Here is a 17,177-nt window from a genome sequence, read left to right as displayed (position 1 = left end):
TAACGGGTGTCACGGCACGGGCGCAACAATATATATTATTATATATATCATATAATGTCCATTTTAGAAGAGGATTATATACATTTTATATAATGTTGTTATATGAAGAATTTGTTAAATGATAAATTTGTTGCTGGGAATTAGGGTTTTCAATGAGAAAAACGAGTTATGGTAACAATAAGTTACTTTTTTTCTTAGTGAGAATAATGAGTTATTATATTATTAATTAATTATAAATTTATTTAAAAAATATTATAAATATTTAAAATATATTATTATAACATATTCTTAAAATATATTGGGACAACTTCGCCGAATAATTAAGAATCAATTTCATGTGAGAAGGCATTTTCATGTCGTGAGTATGTATGTACACTCTACCGGCAGGAATGCCTTTTTTTGTTTTTTTTTGTTTCGAAGGGAGAGAAAAAATGCCTCGCGCATTCCTGACCCCGGCTGTCAGGTTATGTGGGGCTTGCACCCACTAAAAAACCTCTCCCCAACATGCAGCACGCCGGACATAGGTTACATCACATGGGAGACTCGAGGTATTACTTCACGAGATGCAACAGTCCTCACGCAGAGGCGACATTAAGACGTAAACCGAAGACACAGGACACACGGTAGGTCATCTCAGGAGGGGTGTTCCCGCCCCCGGAAGAGGACGCACCCTAGTCGGGTGGCGGGATCGCGCGGCACCATTGACATGAGAGCCCCATGCCCTGCAATATCGAGGACCAACGCGTCCATCACCCGACCACCTCGGGAGGCCCCCATGATAATGACCGCGGGCAGTCATATCATTGAGGGTCTCCTTCATCGGCTGCGAGAACGTTCGTCCAGGGACATTCCCACCCTCCCACACACACATACAGCAGCACACGCGCACGTGTGCGAATCAGACGAGACAGAGACCGCCTCTATCCGGAGAGGGGTTCCACACATAGCTAACTAACCCACGAGTAAACTCGTTAGACTGGGGCATGCACCCACCCCGGGGTTTTTCCCGCTCCCGGAAAAGAACGCATCCTAGTCGGGCAGCGGAATCGCGCGGCACCAATGACATGAGAGCCCCTGTCCTACAGTGTCAAGGACCAGCGCGTCCATTGCCCGACCACCTCAGAGAACCCTCATGATGATGACCGCGGGCAGTCATATCACTGAGGGTCCTCTTCATCGGTTGCGAGAACGTTCGTCCAGGAGCATTTCCACGCCCCACACATGCAGCAGCACACGCACAGACGTGCACTAATTAATTAACCAATTAACCCACGAGTAAAGACTCGTTAAGACCAGGGCGTACGGCCCACCACCATGTGCGGGATCCTAAGACCCTCATCCCCAGCCACGCACACGCGGCGAGAAGCGACAATCACCCCCCCCCCCCCGCCGCTTACCCCAACCCCTAAGGGCAAGGGGGGAGAGGGAACGCAGACTAAAGACGCCCCGAGAGAGCCCCGCCGCAGCCGAAGAGTTTCCAGGGGTAACGACCAACCGCGGACCGCAGCCACAACGGGACATCCGGAACCCGCTGCCTAGCAGCGGGTCCGGAGCCCCGCGAGCACAGCGGTGAGCGGCGGACCCCGGCCGACCGACCCCCAAGAAGGCAACGACCCCCACGACGATTTGATCCGGTATTCATAATCAGATCTTATTGCGGTCTTAATTTATTTTAAATATAAGATCTGACTATAAATACCGGACTGTTGGGGGTTTCGGCAGGAATGCCTGGACATAATACATATATGTACATATACATGTACATATATGTCATATACATATCAAAATGTCCAGGCATTCCTGCCGGTCAGTGTACATACATACAATTATGCGATAATATAAAATAAAATAAAAATGTACTACAAAAAACTATAAAATATAATTGCCAGAATCTATTAAATTCTACATGAATTTAAGAAGTACTACAAAATTCTACATAAAAATGCTAGAATTGGAACACTTTTGTAAATTTTTGTATTTTTTTAGTGCATCTTGATCTATAAATTTTTCGGTAAAACTACGCCAAACTACAACTAATACTGATATTCTACACATTTCTATATCTATTTGAGTACAGTAGATTATAAGGAAATACTAGAATTAAAACATTCTAATGAGGAAATTCATCCGACAGAAAAAAAATTATATTTATTTTGAAATTTTATTACTACTTTTTAACTAAATTTGTTTCTTAAGATGCAACCTATGATTATAAATATTTTCTCGTACTTGAAAAACACACTTACCTTGATGGGATTTGAACTCGAGACCTCGGGACCTCTGGATCGTGAGCCAACCGTCTTACGTGGTAGACTACTTCTTAATTTGATGTAAGTGTTATATATAGTCTACATGTGTTATAACCAGCGCAAATATATAATTTTTCAAAAATTCTTAAGAAACAAATTCAGTTTAAAAAGAGTAATAAAATTTCGGATCGGATATACGAATATAATTTTTTCTTAATGTCGGGTGAATGTCAGAAACCAGTGCCGGCTCATTGCAAAATAGGCCTATTGGACCAACGTCGCGCCGCGCGATTACAAAAAGAAAAAAACTGTTCTATTCTAACTTATCTGTAAAATAAAAAGCGAGTTATTATTAAAAAAAACCTTACCCAGCACCACATACACACATGTCTAAAACCGCATAACCCGGGGAAAAAATCTCTTATTTATTCATATTAGTTTATATTAGTAGATACATGATTATATATGATCATATAAGAAATGGAAAATATAATCTTAAACAATATTTTATGGCCATATATAAGCATATATGATTATATGCTCGGGAAAAAATATCTCTTATTTGTTCATATTAGTAAATATATAATTATATATGGTCATATAAGAAATGGAAATATAATCTTAAACAATATTATATGGCTAAATCTCTTTAAATATAACTTTATATATTCATATATGGTTTTATATACTAGTATATTATCATGTGTGATCATGTAAAAGTATATTTATAAGGTTAAAGATAATCATATATGAATATATACTCTATAATGGATCTATCCATATAAATTTGTATAACTGTTATAAATATTCTGCTAATAGTATATTATTTTACTTGACAATATCAAATTAATATAAAATATATTATTTTTAGTTTCAGTTTACACAATTGCGTTTTAAGTCCGACAAAATCCATATTGGCACGCAGTGCCAATTTAAAAAACTGAAACATGTATTTAATAATAATTGATATTGTGAAATATTATTGTTCCGGCATCGAACTTATTCCGCACGAAACGTTCGTCGGAAGCATCGCCAACATTCGCTCATTTCGCCGATTATCTCGAACGCTCTCGAAACGAAACGCTTAGATCCAACGAACACGTGATCGTCATAAGTATACACGGTGTTTATGATTAATCTAAAGACAAAGGAGGCACCGGAGCTTCGCCTTGTTTTGGACCTCGTTAACGGACGATGTATTCAGTCGCGTCGATCGACGAACGGCCGGCAGATTCGTCCTCCAGCTTTCGTTCGAGACTGTCGTGCTTAAGTTTACCTCTGCACTTTAATTGTAACGTGAGCCGAATTTAACTGATTACGACGATTAAACGTTTTACAATCAAATTGAGTGAATTCGTATGAGTGCCACTCCCTCCTGACCGTCGAGTCCTTATCCAAAGGCTGTACTAGCCGCTGGCCGATTTTTTTGGAGCTGGAACATTTTGGTCCTTTGAGCCGGATCGACATCAGGATCATCTCGTTATCGTCTACTCCGTACGAGTTCTGAGAAGAACAGTCAGTATGCCGAACAGCAATGCGGCTGTGGAGGAGCTTCTTGCACGTCAGACTCAATTCATGAGCTCCGTGTTCCGTGCGCTGCCTAATTTAAAAAAATTAGGACAAGCAAATATAACAGTCGCCGTACTGCGACAACGTCTCGCCTCGCTGAAAGAAACCTTTCACAAGTGCCAAGAATTAGACGGACGGATCCATTTTCTCGCTGATGACAAAGTCAAAGCCTCGCACGCCTACTTCCAGGATGCTCAATTCGTCACCTGTGAGGACAGCTACAACGAAGCAGCCGACTACTTCGCCGAGCGACTGCATGGTATGGAAGCACACGATAATGCCGCGCCACACGATGTAAGTCGTTTTTCTGATTCAATTCGCTCGTCATCTCATCTGCCGAAGATCAACTTGCCAAGTTTCGATGGAAGTCTCGAGAAGTGGGAGAGTTTCCGCGACCGTTTTATGTCAATGATTCAGAACGATCAAAATCTATCGAACGTCGAGCGTATGCACTATCTATTTTCTTGTCTAAAAGGGGATGCAAGTAACGCGCTCACTCATCTCGCGATTACCGAAACCAATTTTCCAATAGCATGGCAGATTCTTGTGTCGCGCTATGAGAACAAGCGTCGACTTATCTCAATTCATTTGCACACCTTGTGCAATTTACCGTCACTCAATTCTGAAACCGCCAAAGACCTTCGGGATCTCCGCGATAAAACAAATATGGCGATACAAGCGTTAAAAAACTTAGGTTGCTCAATCGAATATTGGGACGATATAATCGTTTTCCTCGTGTCGCAGAAATTGGATAAGTCGTCCAGGAAGGCGTGGGAACTCAAGTTAATAAGCGATACGGTCGATTTCCCGACGTATAGCGACCTCGACCAATTTCTCGATTCTCGACTTCGCGCGCTCGATGCGATTACGCCGGTGAATTCGAAAGATAATACAAAGTCGACAAAAAATAAGGTTCTCGCGGCCCATTCGGTAGCTACCGTCAACATTTCATGCCCTCTTTGTAAAACAAATCATTTGTTGCATCAATGCTCGACATTTTTAAGCAAAACTCCATCTCAGCGGTTCGACTTTATTAAAAGGAATAAACGTTGCATAAATTGCTTTAGTATTAAACATGCGGTAAAGGAGTGTACCAATTCTCATCTCTGTAAACAGTGTCAAAGCAGGAAACATCACACTTTATTACACTTCGACGCGACGGATAAACCAAGCGAAACCGAGGTCGGGCAAACGTCCTCGCCGACCGACAATACTGTTGACACGGAAATAATGTGTCACCAAAATCGAAGATTCTCCTCGCAACCACTCGTATGCGAGTGCAGTCCCCGCAAGGACGCTTTGTAATTGTGCGCGCTCTGCTCGATCAGGGCTCCGTGTCAACCCTAATCTCCGAAGCCTTAGCACAATTTTTGCGCTTACCGCGAATGAAACGCGCTGTACGAATTAGCGGCATCGGCGAAACTCAGACCGCCGTGCGTCACGCGGCGTCGATTGTCCTAACACCCGCGGCGAGCGAAACTCCCGCGTACGAAACAACAGCGCTCATTCTGAAATCGCTCACAAGCTATACGCCAGATCAAACGCATATTAAAGGTCCGTGGAAGCATATAACCGGATTAAAATTAGCTGACGATCAACTTATGAGTAACGATCCCATCGACATCATTATCGGAGCGGATTTATTTGGTATGCTTCTCCTCGACGGAGTCCGTAAAGGACCCGACGACGAGCCGGTTGCACAAAATACGACCTTAGGCTGGATCCTTTCCAGTCCCATATCATCCAGTTCACCCAATTCCCCCGGGAACCTTCACATACATCTCGGAACCGTCCTCGAGAATCTCGATTCAAACCTTCGTTGCTTCTGGGAAACAGAAGAGATCCCTCAGAGCACTCAATTAAGCCCTGAGGACCAACAATGCGAGGAGCATTTCTTAGCGACTCACTTTCGTAATGAGGAAGGGCGATATGTCGTAAGGCATCCCTTCAAAAGTTTTCCTCCGCAGTTAGGCGAATCTCGTTTCGCCGCACTTTCAAGTCTCTATCGGTTAGAGCGACGCTTTGAGCAGAATCCTTTTCTAGCCTCCGAATATCGCGCCTTCCTGTCGGAGTACGAACAACTTGACCACATGCTTAAAATTCCGTCAACCGAGCCTCGCGTAGAACCACGCAATCTTTATTATATACCACACCATGCGGTTCTCCGGGCTGATAGCGCCACTACCCGCCTGCGCGTCGTTTTCAACGCATCTTGCAAGACCACGAACGGCACGTCACTGAATGACCATTTGTTAGTCGGTTCAAAGCTCCAAACTGACTTGACGGAAATTATTTTACAATGGCGGCAATATCGGTAGGTCTACATCGCCGATATTGCCAAAATGTATCGACAAGTATTAGTTAATCCTCAGGATACCGATTATCAACGCATTCTGTGGCGTCCCTTGCCCAAAGCGCCGATCGCAGATTACCGGTTACTTACAGTTACTTACGGCACCGCGGCCGCTCCGCACCAGGCCCTTCGCTCGGTAGATCAACTCACAATCGATGAAGGGGCCGATTTTCCGCTTGCCGTTCCTGTGTTACGTAAACAAACTTATGTCGACGACTGCGTCTTCGGCGCGGACGATCAAACTCTCGCTCGTCAAACTCGTAATCAATTGATTGCGCTACTGAAAAGGGGAGGTTTTTTGCTAAGAAAATGGGCAAACAACAGCCCCGAACTTTTTTCCGATATTGATCCGTCTGACCATGGGTTAGCCTGCAACAAAAATCTCGAGGTTGACGAAACTATTAATAGCCCGAGAGCTGGCGTTAAAAAACTGCAAGAGTTTTGTAATGGCTGATTTTTTCACATAACGTTATATTGCGGGTGTACATGAGTCAGCACTCACTCGCAAGGTCAGGTACTGGGACACCTGGCGCCGGCGCGCTTTGAAATAGGTCAAATTATTAAGTGCAATAAAAGTGTTTTGTAATGGTTCAAATTTTGTGAGAAACTAATAAATAATATAAAAAACCGTTAGAAAGTGGTCAGACCGCACAGTTATGGGACGCAGCGAGTCAGCACCTCGCATAAGTGGTCGCAATAATTAGGTCAGTAAAACTGTTTTGAAATAACTGAAAATTTAGAAACTATTAAATTATTGCGTATAATGAAAGAAGAAAACGGTCAGACTTCAGTTTAATGGGACTGACGCAGGCAGCAGTCGTTTGAAGTGCGAAGATCAAGCGCGCGCGGCTGCTCCAAGCGCGTAGTGATTTGTTTATAGTTAAATTCCATTTGTATTTAATAAAATGATTGAAAGATTTTCAACTAAATCATGATTGAAATTGTTATTTTTTACGTTGTTTTCCTTTTCTGCTTTGAAAAGGACGGTTAGATGGTTTGAACAGAGCGTCGGTATTCGGCGTCAGTCTTAAGGTGATCCTAAAGCCGTGATCCTAGCCGTTTTTTTTCAGTTTTTTTCTTAGCATTAATCTTTTAATTGGCTTTATAGAAATGCAAAATTCTTGTCTAGAATTAAAGTACGCATCAAAATCTAGGTCATGGTGGTCGAATTTATATCAAAAACAAAAAAAAATTAATATTTTTTGTTATATATGTGACGACCACCACATATAAATTTGACCACCATGACCTAGATTTTGATGCGTACTTTAATTCTAGACAAGAATTTTGCATTTCTATAAAGCCAATTAAAAGATTAGTGCTAAGAAAAAAACTAAAAAAAACCGGCTAGGATCACGGCTTTAGGATCACCTTAAGGCGAAAATAAACGACGCGTGACTTGGCGAGCCTCGCGCAGCTCGTACAAGCTCGTCAATTTATCTTATTTCAAACTTTGATTGTTCTCACGGCGCGTTAATTCGCGAATCTAGCGCCGCCCCGCGCCAGTTGTCATGCACGAGCTTTATTTGTCATTTTTTTGAGCCAGACTTGCCGAGTCACGCGTCGTTTATTTTCGCCTTAAGACTGACGCCAAATACCGACGCTCTGTTCAAACCATCTAACCGTCCTTTTTAAAGCAGAAAAGGAAAACAACGTAAAAAATAACAATTTCAATCATGATTTAGTTGAAAATTTTTCAATCATTTTATTAAATACAAATGGAATTTAATTATAAGCAAATCACTACGCGCTTGGAGCAGCCGCGCGCGCTTGATCTTCGCACTTCAAACGACTGCTGACTGCGTCAGTCCCATTAAACTGAAGTTTGACCGTTTTCTTCCTTCATTATACGCAATAATTTAATAGTTTCTAAATTTTCAGCTATTTCAAAACAGTTTTACTGACCTAATTATTGCGACCACTTATGCGAGGTGCTGACTCGCTGCGTCCCATAACTGTGCGGTCTGACCACTTTCTAACGGTTTTTTATATTATTTATTAGTTTCTCACAAAATTTGAGCCATTACAAAACACTTTTATCGCACTTAATAATTTGACCTATTTCAAAGCGCGCCGGCGCCAGGTGTCCCAGTACCTGACCTTGCGAGTGGGTGCTGACTCATGTACACCCGCAATATAACGTTATGTGAAAAAATCAGCCATTACAAAATTCTTGCAGTTTTTTAACGCCAGCTCTCCGCCTATAAGGTGTTAGGGATCACGTGGAACCCGAAACTCGATAGTTTCACCTTTAAAATAAATTCGTCGCAAAATCTGGGAAACACGAAACGCGCAATACTATCCACCATCGCGAAATTCTATGACCCGCTCGGCTGGGTTACTCCTGTGATCATAACCGCCAAGATTTTGATGCAACAATTATGGCGTATCAAATGCGACTGGGATGATCCGATCCCACGGGATTATCTCGATAATTGGTCCCAATATTACACGCAACTTCACCTACTGGAAAATATTACAATTCCACGCTGGACGACATACGGATCCGCGACTCTGCAAGTAGAACTGCACGGCTTTTCGGACGCGTCAGCGAAGGCGTATGGAGCCGTCGTATATCTCAGAATTATTCAAGTCGACGGGTCGGTTACCGTGTCGCTGTTAACGGCGAAGTCGAAAGTCGCCCCTCTCAAAACCTTGAGCATACCGCAACTTGAATTGTCGGCCGCTCACCTTCTCGCAAGGTTAATTAAATTCATTAAGTCAGTTTTACAATTACGAACGGACGATTACTGTTGAACAGACTCACAAATTGTACTCGCGTGGCTCAACAAGCAACCGTCGCATTGACAAACCTTTGTCGCGAATCGCGTCTCCGCGGACTGCGCTTCACGCGGTTCCACTCCGGATGATCTTGCAAAATCCAGCCTTTGGTGGGCGGGCCCCTCGTGGTTGACGCTGTCGTCGGATCACTGGATCACTGGCCACACTCGTGCCCTCCGTTACAGCCCGACGCGCCCCTCGAGGTTCGCAACCAAAAACTGGTAGGTACCACACTTGTTTCGGAACGCTGGGTTCTGGCATCTCGATTCTCCTCCTGGCCAAGATTGCTCCGTGTGACAGCCTACCTGCTGGTATTCATCGATAGAATTCGTAGATCCATCTATTCCTCAGAATCCGTGCGCAACAGTTCTCGTAAATCCGCGATCTTTTCTCCTGATAAGATTCGTGAGGCAGAGACGTATTGGCTCAAAACGATGCAGTCCGAGCTCTTCGCTGAAGAGCGCGGGCTGCTCGCCCGACAAAGATCCGTGCCGAAATCTTGCGCGTTATCATCGCTTAATCCGTACTTAGATTCGGAGGGACTGATTCGCGTAAGAGGAAGGCTTCGTCACTCGCATCTCCCAGAAGCTATGAAGAATCCGATCATCCTGAGTTCTCATCATCTTCTCTCCCTCATTATCCAACATCATCACCTGAAAACGTTACATGCGGGTCCACAACTCACTCTTGCCTCCTTACGCAATGAGTTTTGGATTTTGCGAGCGCGCGCTGTCGTACGCGCCGTTCTATTTAAATGCATTGCCTGCACTCGCGAAAAGGCCGAAGTGCCGGTCGATCTCATGGGGGACTTACCGGACGTTCGAGTTAATCGCGCCTCCCGCGCCTTTGTGCACACCGGCGTCGATTATGCTGGGCCGTTGCTAGTCAGAAACGCTCCTGGTCGAGGATATAAAGCTCATAAGGCCTACATAGCATTATTTGTCTGTCTCACAACGAGAGCCGTGCATCTCGAGCTCGTGAGCGATTACACGTCCGCGACTTTCGTCGCTTCCTACCACAGATTCGTATCACGCCGCGGTTTGCCGAAATCTATGTATTCAGATAATGGAACCACGTTCCAGGGCGCTGATCGAGAAATGACTGAAGCTTATTCTACCGCGATCCGCGATCCTAATTTTCAAAACTACATTGCCACTGACGGGACATCATGGCATTTCCTGCCTCCCTCTACGCCACATTTCGGAGGGCTGTGGGAGGCTGGAGTCCGCAGCGTCAAGCACCATTTGAAACGCTGCGTCGGCGCGCACACGCTAACTTTTGAAGAAATGACCACGCTACTTTGCCGAATCAAAGCGTGTTTGAACTCTCGCCCCGTCGCCGCGATGTCAGAGAGTATCGAAGATTATCAAGCATTGACTCCCGGTCATTTTTTGATCAGCGGCCCACTTATTGCGCCTCCGGAACCCAGCGTTATCGATTTAAACGAGAACCGATTATCACGTTGGCAACTCTTTCAGCGATTCACCGAAGGTTTTTGGAAAGCGTGGGCGAATGATTACTTGCATACCCTTCAACAACGCCCAAAGTGGCGAATCGTTCAGCGACTGGCCAAACGCGGTCAATTAGTATTAGTGCGTAATCCGCTAGCGCCACCGAGTCATTGGGTTTTCTACCAGTGGATATAAATGTCGAAACCTCACAAGACTCCGCCATGGCGGGCGGAGCTAACTGAACACAAATCTTTAGTTAACTAAGTCTCGCCGGACAAGTTCTATATTCTCGTCGTTTTGCAGTCATCTGTATAAAAACTTGTATATAAATTTTACGCTTAATTACTCATGTCAAATCTATATAAATCTATGTCTGTTTGTTTGTCAAGCTTGGACGTATTCGCAGATTCACCTCGTTTCGAATGTAACCATTCGAGGCAGGCGGTATGTTCCGGCATCGAACTTATTCCGCACGAAACGTTCGTCGGAAGCATCGCCACCATTCGCTCATTTCGCCGATTATCTCGAACGCTCTCGAAACGAAACGCTTGGATCCAACGAACACGTGATCGTCATAAGTATACACGGTGTTTATGTTTAATCTAAAGACAAAGGAGGCACCGGAGCTTCGCCTTGTTTTGGACCTCGTTAACGGTCGACGATGTATTCGGTCGCGTCGATCGACGAACGGCCGGCAGATTCGTCCTCCAGCTTTCGTTTAAGACGGTCGTGCTTAAGTTTACCTCTGCACTTTAATTGTAACGTGAGCCGAATTTAACTGACTACGAGGATTAAACGTTTTACAATCAAATTGAGTGAATTCGTACGAGTGCCACTCTCTCCTGACCGTCGAGTCCTTATTTAAAGACTGTACTAGCCGCTGGCCGATTTTTTTGAAGCCGGAACAATTATTAAGCATCAAGATCCGCTTTGACCGAAAACGGCACTTCTCATTGCTTATATGTTATTTTAAGTTTTTTTTTCTAATTTTGCATAAAATACTTAATTTTTTTAATTGACATATTAATTTTTAATTTCCATGGAAAGGTTGAAGGTTTGGTTGAAGATCTGTTAATTTCCATGTAAAATTGTAGTATCTTATAAACATATAAAAAAAGCAAATTTAGCAAGTAGATTTTCATGAATTCACGAGTTGTAAAAGGCTTAAGGATTGTGTCGTTTTCTATAGAACCTTGTAGTATTGTATGCAAAATTACAATCATTCACGAATCAGAAATTTATATAGGTAAAAAATTGTACACTTATGTATTTTTCTATTGGACTTTACAACAAACTTTACGAAAATAAAAACATAAGTATTTTGACTTTTGCGAATTAAGAAGTTATTAATAATAGATGAATTTTGGAAGATTTGTGTAAAAATTTGTAACATTTAACTAAAAATTACAAATTTTAATTAGCCATAATTGTAATAAATTTTTAAGCTGTACAAAAAAATCGGTATTTGTTAGTATTTGTACGCAGTTGTAGTATTTTATGAGAAACTAAAAACTGAATTAGATTCTAAGTTGCATAGTTTTACGATACGTAAATTGTAGTAGATTTTTATAGTTATTTATAAATAATTGTAGTATTCTACAAGTAAGCAGATGTTTTAATTTTTTAAGATTTGGTTTCTTCTTAAATTTTTAAAATTTGTAGATCTTTGTACTATTTTTTATAAAATTGTAGTTTTTCATAAAATACTACTTGCAATAATTTCTTGATTTGAGAACATTATAATTTGTGGTACTATTTCGTAGATATTTCTACAAAAAATTAAATATTTCAACAAAAATGTGCAAATTTCTATTTCTAGTTAAATTTTGTAGTTATTTATAGAAATTTGTTCCGCCAGGGTATAGAAAAGTATATAGCCAACTTTGTGTCTTTTTGTAAATAAGTGCATTCGAATTGCCCGCCAACAATCCCGCACCATCCAATCACGTGCCAATCATGTACGTGCCCAATGCGCCGCGCTTCCAGTCACGTGCCAATCATGAACGCGCCGAATGCGCCGCGCCGCACTGATCGCTATTTGTTTTCGTCTCCTGTCCTGTCGCTGCCTGTCGCACGTACTGATCGCACGGTCGCACTCGACGACTAGTTTTGGAGAAGAAGGAAAAGACGACCAGTTTTAAGCTTGAGAATTGAGAATAAATTGTCGAGCTGAATTAGTGTATTGACACGATTGATGTTAATAAAATTGACATATCCTCGATAGCAGATCGAGGACGATTAGGCCTGTAAGTATGTCTATATTTTTAGAAATATTCGTTTCTTATATTTAACATTTTTAGATGAGTGTACGATCAAAATATTTTGCGTTGCAAAATAGTATTTTTAATCATGAGAAAAGCTGATTTATTTGGCATCACAATGTAAATTTCATAACAGAGAATCATTAATCCCGCGCAAAATATTTCCACCTCATTATTAGATATGCATGCGTAATTTGCGTGTAATGTTACATATAATGTAAATTTATATCGATCAACGTTAATGCGCTTTCACAGCCATGTAGTTATAAGGAAGAAAAAAAGAAGTCATCCGCATATCTTGAACATAGTATGTAAATAACGGATCGCAGTCTCTATGAAAGCTGAGGACCAAAACGTTGCGCAGAGTAAATTACTGGCAAAAACACGTGGCAAATTCTAATTATTCAACATGTTCGTGTACGTCAAGTTTGAAGATGAATTAAAAGAGGCTATTAGTGCAGATAAAATAGCAAATTTTGATATAAAAAACATTGATTTTGAGAAAAAATATAAAATAAAGTGGGACGACGGTAACTATTATAACGGTATTATTGGAAAAATACAGGGGAAAGCAATTTGTGCAGGTAATATTTCTAAAAAATTGTATCACAGTAGAGAAATTACAGAGGTAACTTAAATTTTATTGCAATTTTATCTCAATAGAATCAAAAGAAGAGGTAGAAGAGAAAACAAAAGGCAAAAGAGTAGAATTTTCACCGTTGACTCTGTGTGATACTGCAACAGATTTCGAGACAGATTCAGAAGTTGAACGACCACCGCATGTAAGTTTTGTTTCCTTTGTAATATATATAATATCTATTTGAAAGTATTGCAAGAGTTTATTGTTTCTTATATATACCGTTTAGTCTAAGCTGGTTTCTTTATGGTAAAATTTCAACTTTGTCTAACCAAGTATGTACGTAATATTCAGTCAAAATAATATAATTTAAGTGGAAATTTGTTGAATAAAGTTTTCATATTTGTTCAATACTGGAGCCTTGTCCTGGACTCATAGTGAACATTAAATATGCCTGTTTAATTCCAAGTTCATCTTTTCTTATATAAGCATCGCGCATAATTTATATTTTGTACATTATATTTTTTTGCGCGGGCAGAATATTTGTTACATTTTCTTTTATGATTTGCCAAATGGACAAAAATCACGAGATAACTGATGTCTTTCCGCGAATAGACCCGAATAGACCAATCGCGATTTTTGTGAGAGAAAGTGTGACAAATATTCTGTATTTTTCATATAATTTTCAGTACGGTATTTGATATTTTTCTCATAAAACTGATTACACATATTAAGAAAATAATTAAAAAAGAATAAATTGCTGATAACCGATAAATTTGCACAAATAATACATTTTTTGTTTAGAACTCGAAAGGTGACACAAATCTACAAGAAAGAATAGAGACAAAAATTGGAAAAATAAAATAGAATGGAAATAAAAATGAAAATACTGATAAAACATCGGATGAAAATAGAACATGTGGAAAAGATAAGAAAGAAAGTAAATGTAACAAAGAAAATAAAACCCAATAAATGAGAAGTCAGGGCAGTAAGGGTCGGACGCTGATCCTGGGGCGTAAATTCAATAGAATTTATTATTTCTCTTCACATTCCGATACGTTTCGGTTCAGTTTTGAGCCATCTTCAGCCGTTGCAATAATTAGAGCGTTCTCACTTCCCTATGGCGAGTTTCATGATGAAAATAAAACCATTACAAAAAATCGTACTTCAAAGACTGATACAAAAAAAGTAAGTATATGAACTGGGTATATTTCTGTATATGAATACAGAGCGTACAATAAAAAATTCTCTTTTTTTTGGAACCATCATATAATAAAGAAGTCAAGTCAAGTCAAGTCTGACAAATTAGTTACTACAAGCAAATCAGATCCGACTCCAACAAGAAGTGCACCTTTAGCTAAAATAAAAGGAAAGCAAAGTAACAATGACTGTTTGAATAATAAAAAAAAAAAAATCATGTAACGAAAGAAATCGGAGAATCCGTAGTGAGTATATAACGCTAATTCTACTACTGTTATTTATTCCTACTAGAACAATACAGGCGGGCGCTACGCGATGTAATAACGATAATAATCATTATTTATTTATTATTTTTACAATTTATTTATACCTATATATTTTACACAGCAATATATTATTATAATGTTTCTATATTTTTAAATACTATTGTAAATAGTATTTAAATACGGTTTACTCAAGCATGTACCTACACAATTACGCAAATGTTACAAAGTAATAAAAAATTTACAATTTTATTTTAACAGAGCATTTTTTTATATTGTATATAACATTTATGTAATTATAAAATTTAATTCTAATAATCATTGTTCTTTATTATTTTTACAATTTATTTATGCATATACTTTACGCAGCAATATATTATTTTAATGTTTCTGTACTTCGACTTGGTTTTACGCCATCTGATTGATTTTATTTGTGGACATTTCATTGAAATATATCTTGGAATTATACTAAATAGTTCCGGAAATATATATAAAACAGTTTTAACTTTTTTTTTAATTTTTCTGATTTTTCCTGTTATATGAAAAAGTTGTCCAAAAACCAAAAATACGCAAAGTTTTGCACAGTACTGTATATGTATAAAGAAATTGTAAAAATAATAAAAAACAATGATTATCAGATTTGAATTTTATAATTATATAATTACATAAATATTGTATATACAATATAAAAAATGGTCCGTTAGAATAGAATTTTAAAATTATTACCTTGTAACATTTGCGTAATTGTGTACATGCCTCAGCAAACCGTAGTTGATTTCATATCATTCACAATGCATATTGCTTTAATCGCTAAGAGTATTTCCACTGGCGGTCTCCAACGCTTCTATCTCCATAATGACAATCTCACCTTTACTAAATAATAATAAAATTAATAATAATAAGTTATTAAAAAACAGAATACAGAAACATTTTAAAATAATATATTATTGTGTGACATATATGTATAAATAAATTGTAAAAATTATAAAAAAAGCAATGATTATTATAGATTTGAATTTTATAATTATAATTACCTACATAAATATTATACAATATAAAAAATCCAAAATTTTAAAATTATTACTTTGTGACATTTGCGTAATTATGTACATACCTGAACAAACGTTATAATATTTAATTTCACATTATTCAAGTACACCCTGTATATAAAGGAGTGCACTTATAGTACTGGATCAGTGCATTAAAGGCGAGGTCTTACTGTGGATATAGGCTGCTTTAATTCCTTTTAGTGACACAAGTCTACACAAGTGTCGTTCTGTCTTTGTTATTCATTGAATGCCAAGAAGGATAGAACGATGTTTGTGTCAACTTGTGTAACTAAAAGGAAAGCAGCCATAATGACATATTTCAAAAAAAAGATAAAAAAGCACCAAGTGTACACGCTCCCTCGCCTAAATAAGACTAAAATATAAAATTGAAATATCGTTGTTAAACTTGTATTTTTTACAACTTAAGATATTAATATTATAATAAAAATATTAAATGTAATATTAATAGTAATTCTTATTAGTAGGAGGATAACCTCCACTTCTACACTCAGGCATGCGCTTGCGGTTAGGGGGGTCGGGGGGTGCCTCGCTGCCGCGGGGGGAACACCGTAAGTGGTGGGCGAGGGGGTCGAGGGACGGTGTTAAGGGTCATCGGAGGGGGGGCTACGTAGGGGGAAAAGTCCCTAGGCGATTTGCTAGGCGAGGGGGGGAGCGCGACGCGGGGGGACGGCTGTATTACTGGTATTTGTGGGGACCTTGTTGGGAGTAAATTCCCTAGGCGGGTAAATAGGAAATAACGCGCCGCAGGGCCGCCAACGGGGCTCGGCGCGGGGACGCGAGCGTTCCGAGGGGGGCGCTCGGAGCGGCGCTCGCGCCGTTACCGACCGTTTTGGAAAATCGCGCGCTAATTTTTTTCGCTCGCGCGCGTCCGGGCGCGTTCGGACTCGCCCGAATTCATTCGAACTCGTTCGAGGTCGCTCCTCTCGACGTTTTGGGAAAAAAATGCATTCAAGGTCGTTCGTTTTGCGGGTCTCGATCGCCTTTCTTCGTTGTTGTTTTATTCTCGGTTCGAAGGTCGTTTCGATCCGCGTCGCGGATGACGCGATCGCCGCGACATCGGGGGTAAGCGCGGTCGCGCGGAGATAGGTATACGGATCTGGGAAAAAGGGGGAAAAAGAAAGAGAGAGCGCACAAAAAATAATACACGCGCGTTTACATTGTTTCGCTCGTACGAATATATATATATTTGTAGACGCGACATTATAGGATCGGAAACAGAGCGCGGCGATCTCGCAGTCGACGATGTTGTCAGGATCAAAGAAATCGCTCTTCAGTATCCCAGTTTGAGCCGAGGTACCCGTCTTGTTCGCGTGGGCGGCTATCTCCCGATAGCGCGAATACTTCGCGTCGACCTCCTCGGTCGCCGCGCTCAGCGCCCGGACGACGCGATCGACGCAAAATTG

At 40.4% G+C, this 17,177-nt stretch overlaps 3 protein-coding genes and 1 long non-coding RNA gene across 4 annotated transcripts; all 4 read left to right on the top strand.

Annotated features, from left to right (window-relative positions):
• The first annotated feature begins 3,770 nt into the window (after window positions 1-3,770).
• Window positions 3,771-5,123, top strand: LOC139824293 (uncharacterized). The gene has a single exon (XM_071796807.1). The coding sequence runs from the start codon at window positions 3,771-3,773 to the stop codon at window positions 5,121-5,123; it is 1,353 nt and encodes a 450-aa protein (XP_071652908.1).
• Window positions 5,124-5,203: 80 nt separating this feature from the next.
• LOC139824292 (uncharacterized) lies at window positions 5,204-6,136 on the top strand. Its single transcript, XM_071796806.1, has one exon. The coding sequence runs from the start codon at window positions 5,204-5,206 to the stop codon at window positions 6,134-6,136; it is 933 nt and encodes a 310-aa protein (XP_071652907.1).
• A 3,250-nt stretch (window positions 6,137-9,386) lies between these two features.
• On the top strand, window positions 9,387-10,598 carry LOC139824291 (uncharacterized). Its single transcript, XM_071796804.1, has one exon. It carries the CDS (start codon window positions 9,387-9,389, stop codon window positions 10,596-10,598), a length of 1,212 nt encoding a protein of 403 aa, XP_071652905.1.
• A 1,718-nt stretch (window positions 10,599-12,316) lies between these two features.
• LOC139824316 (uncharacterized) lies at window positions 12,317-14,782 on the top strand. Its single transcript, XR_011735076.1, has 3 exons — window positions 12,317-13,446; window positions 14,046-14,429; window positions 14,520-14,782. It is a non-coding gene; the product is annotated as an uncharacterized lncRNA (long non-coding RNA).
• The last annotated feature ends 2,395 nt before the right edge of the window (window positions 14,783-17,177 follow it).

Source organism: Temnothorax longispinosus, unplaced genomic scaffold (assembly GCF_030848805.1).
Source record: "Temnothorax longispinosus isolate EJ_2023e unplaced genomic scaffold, Tlon_JGU_v1 HiC_scaffold_32, whole genome shotgun sequence".
Taxonomy (NCBI): Eukaryota; Metazoa; Arthropoda; class Insecta; order Hymenoptera; family Formicidae; genus Temnothorax; species Temnothorax longispinosus.
The sequence above is the reverse complement of the archived record's forward strand: the minus strand, read 5'-3'. Positions and strand labels throughout refer to the sequence as shown.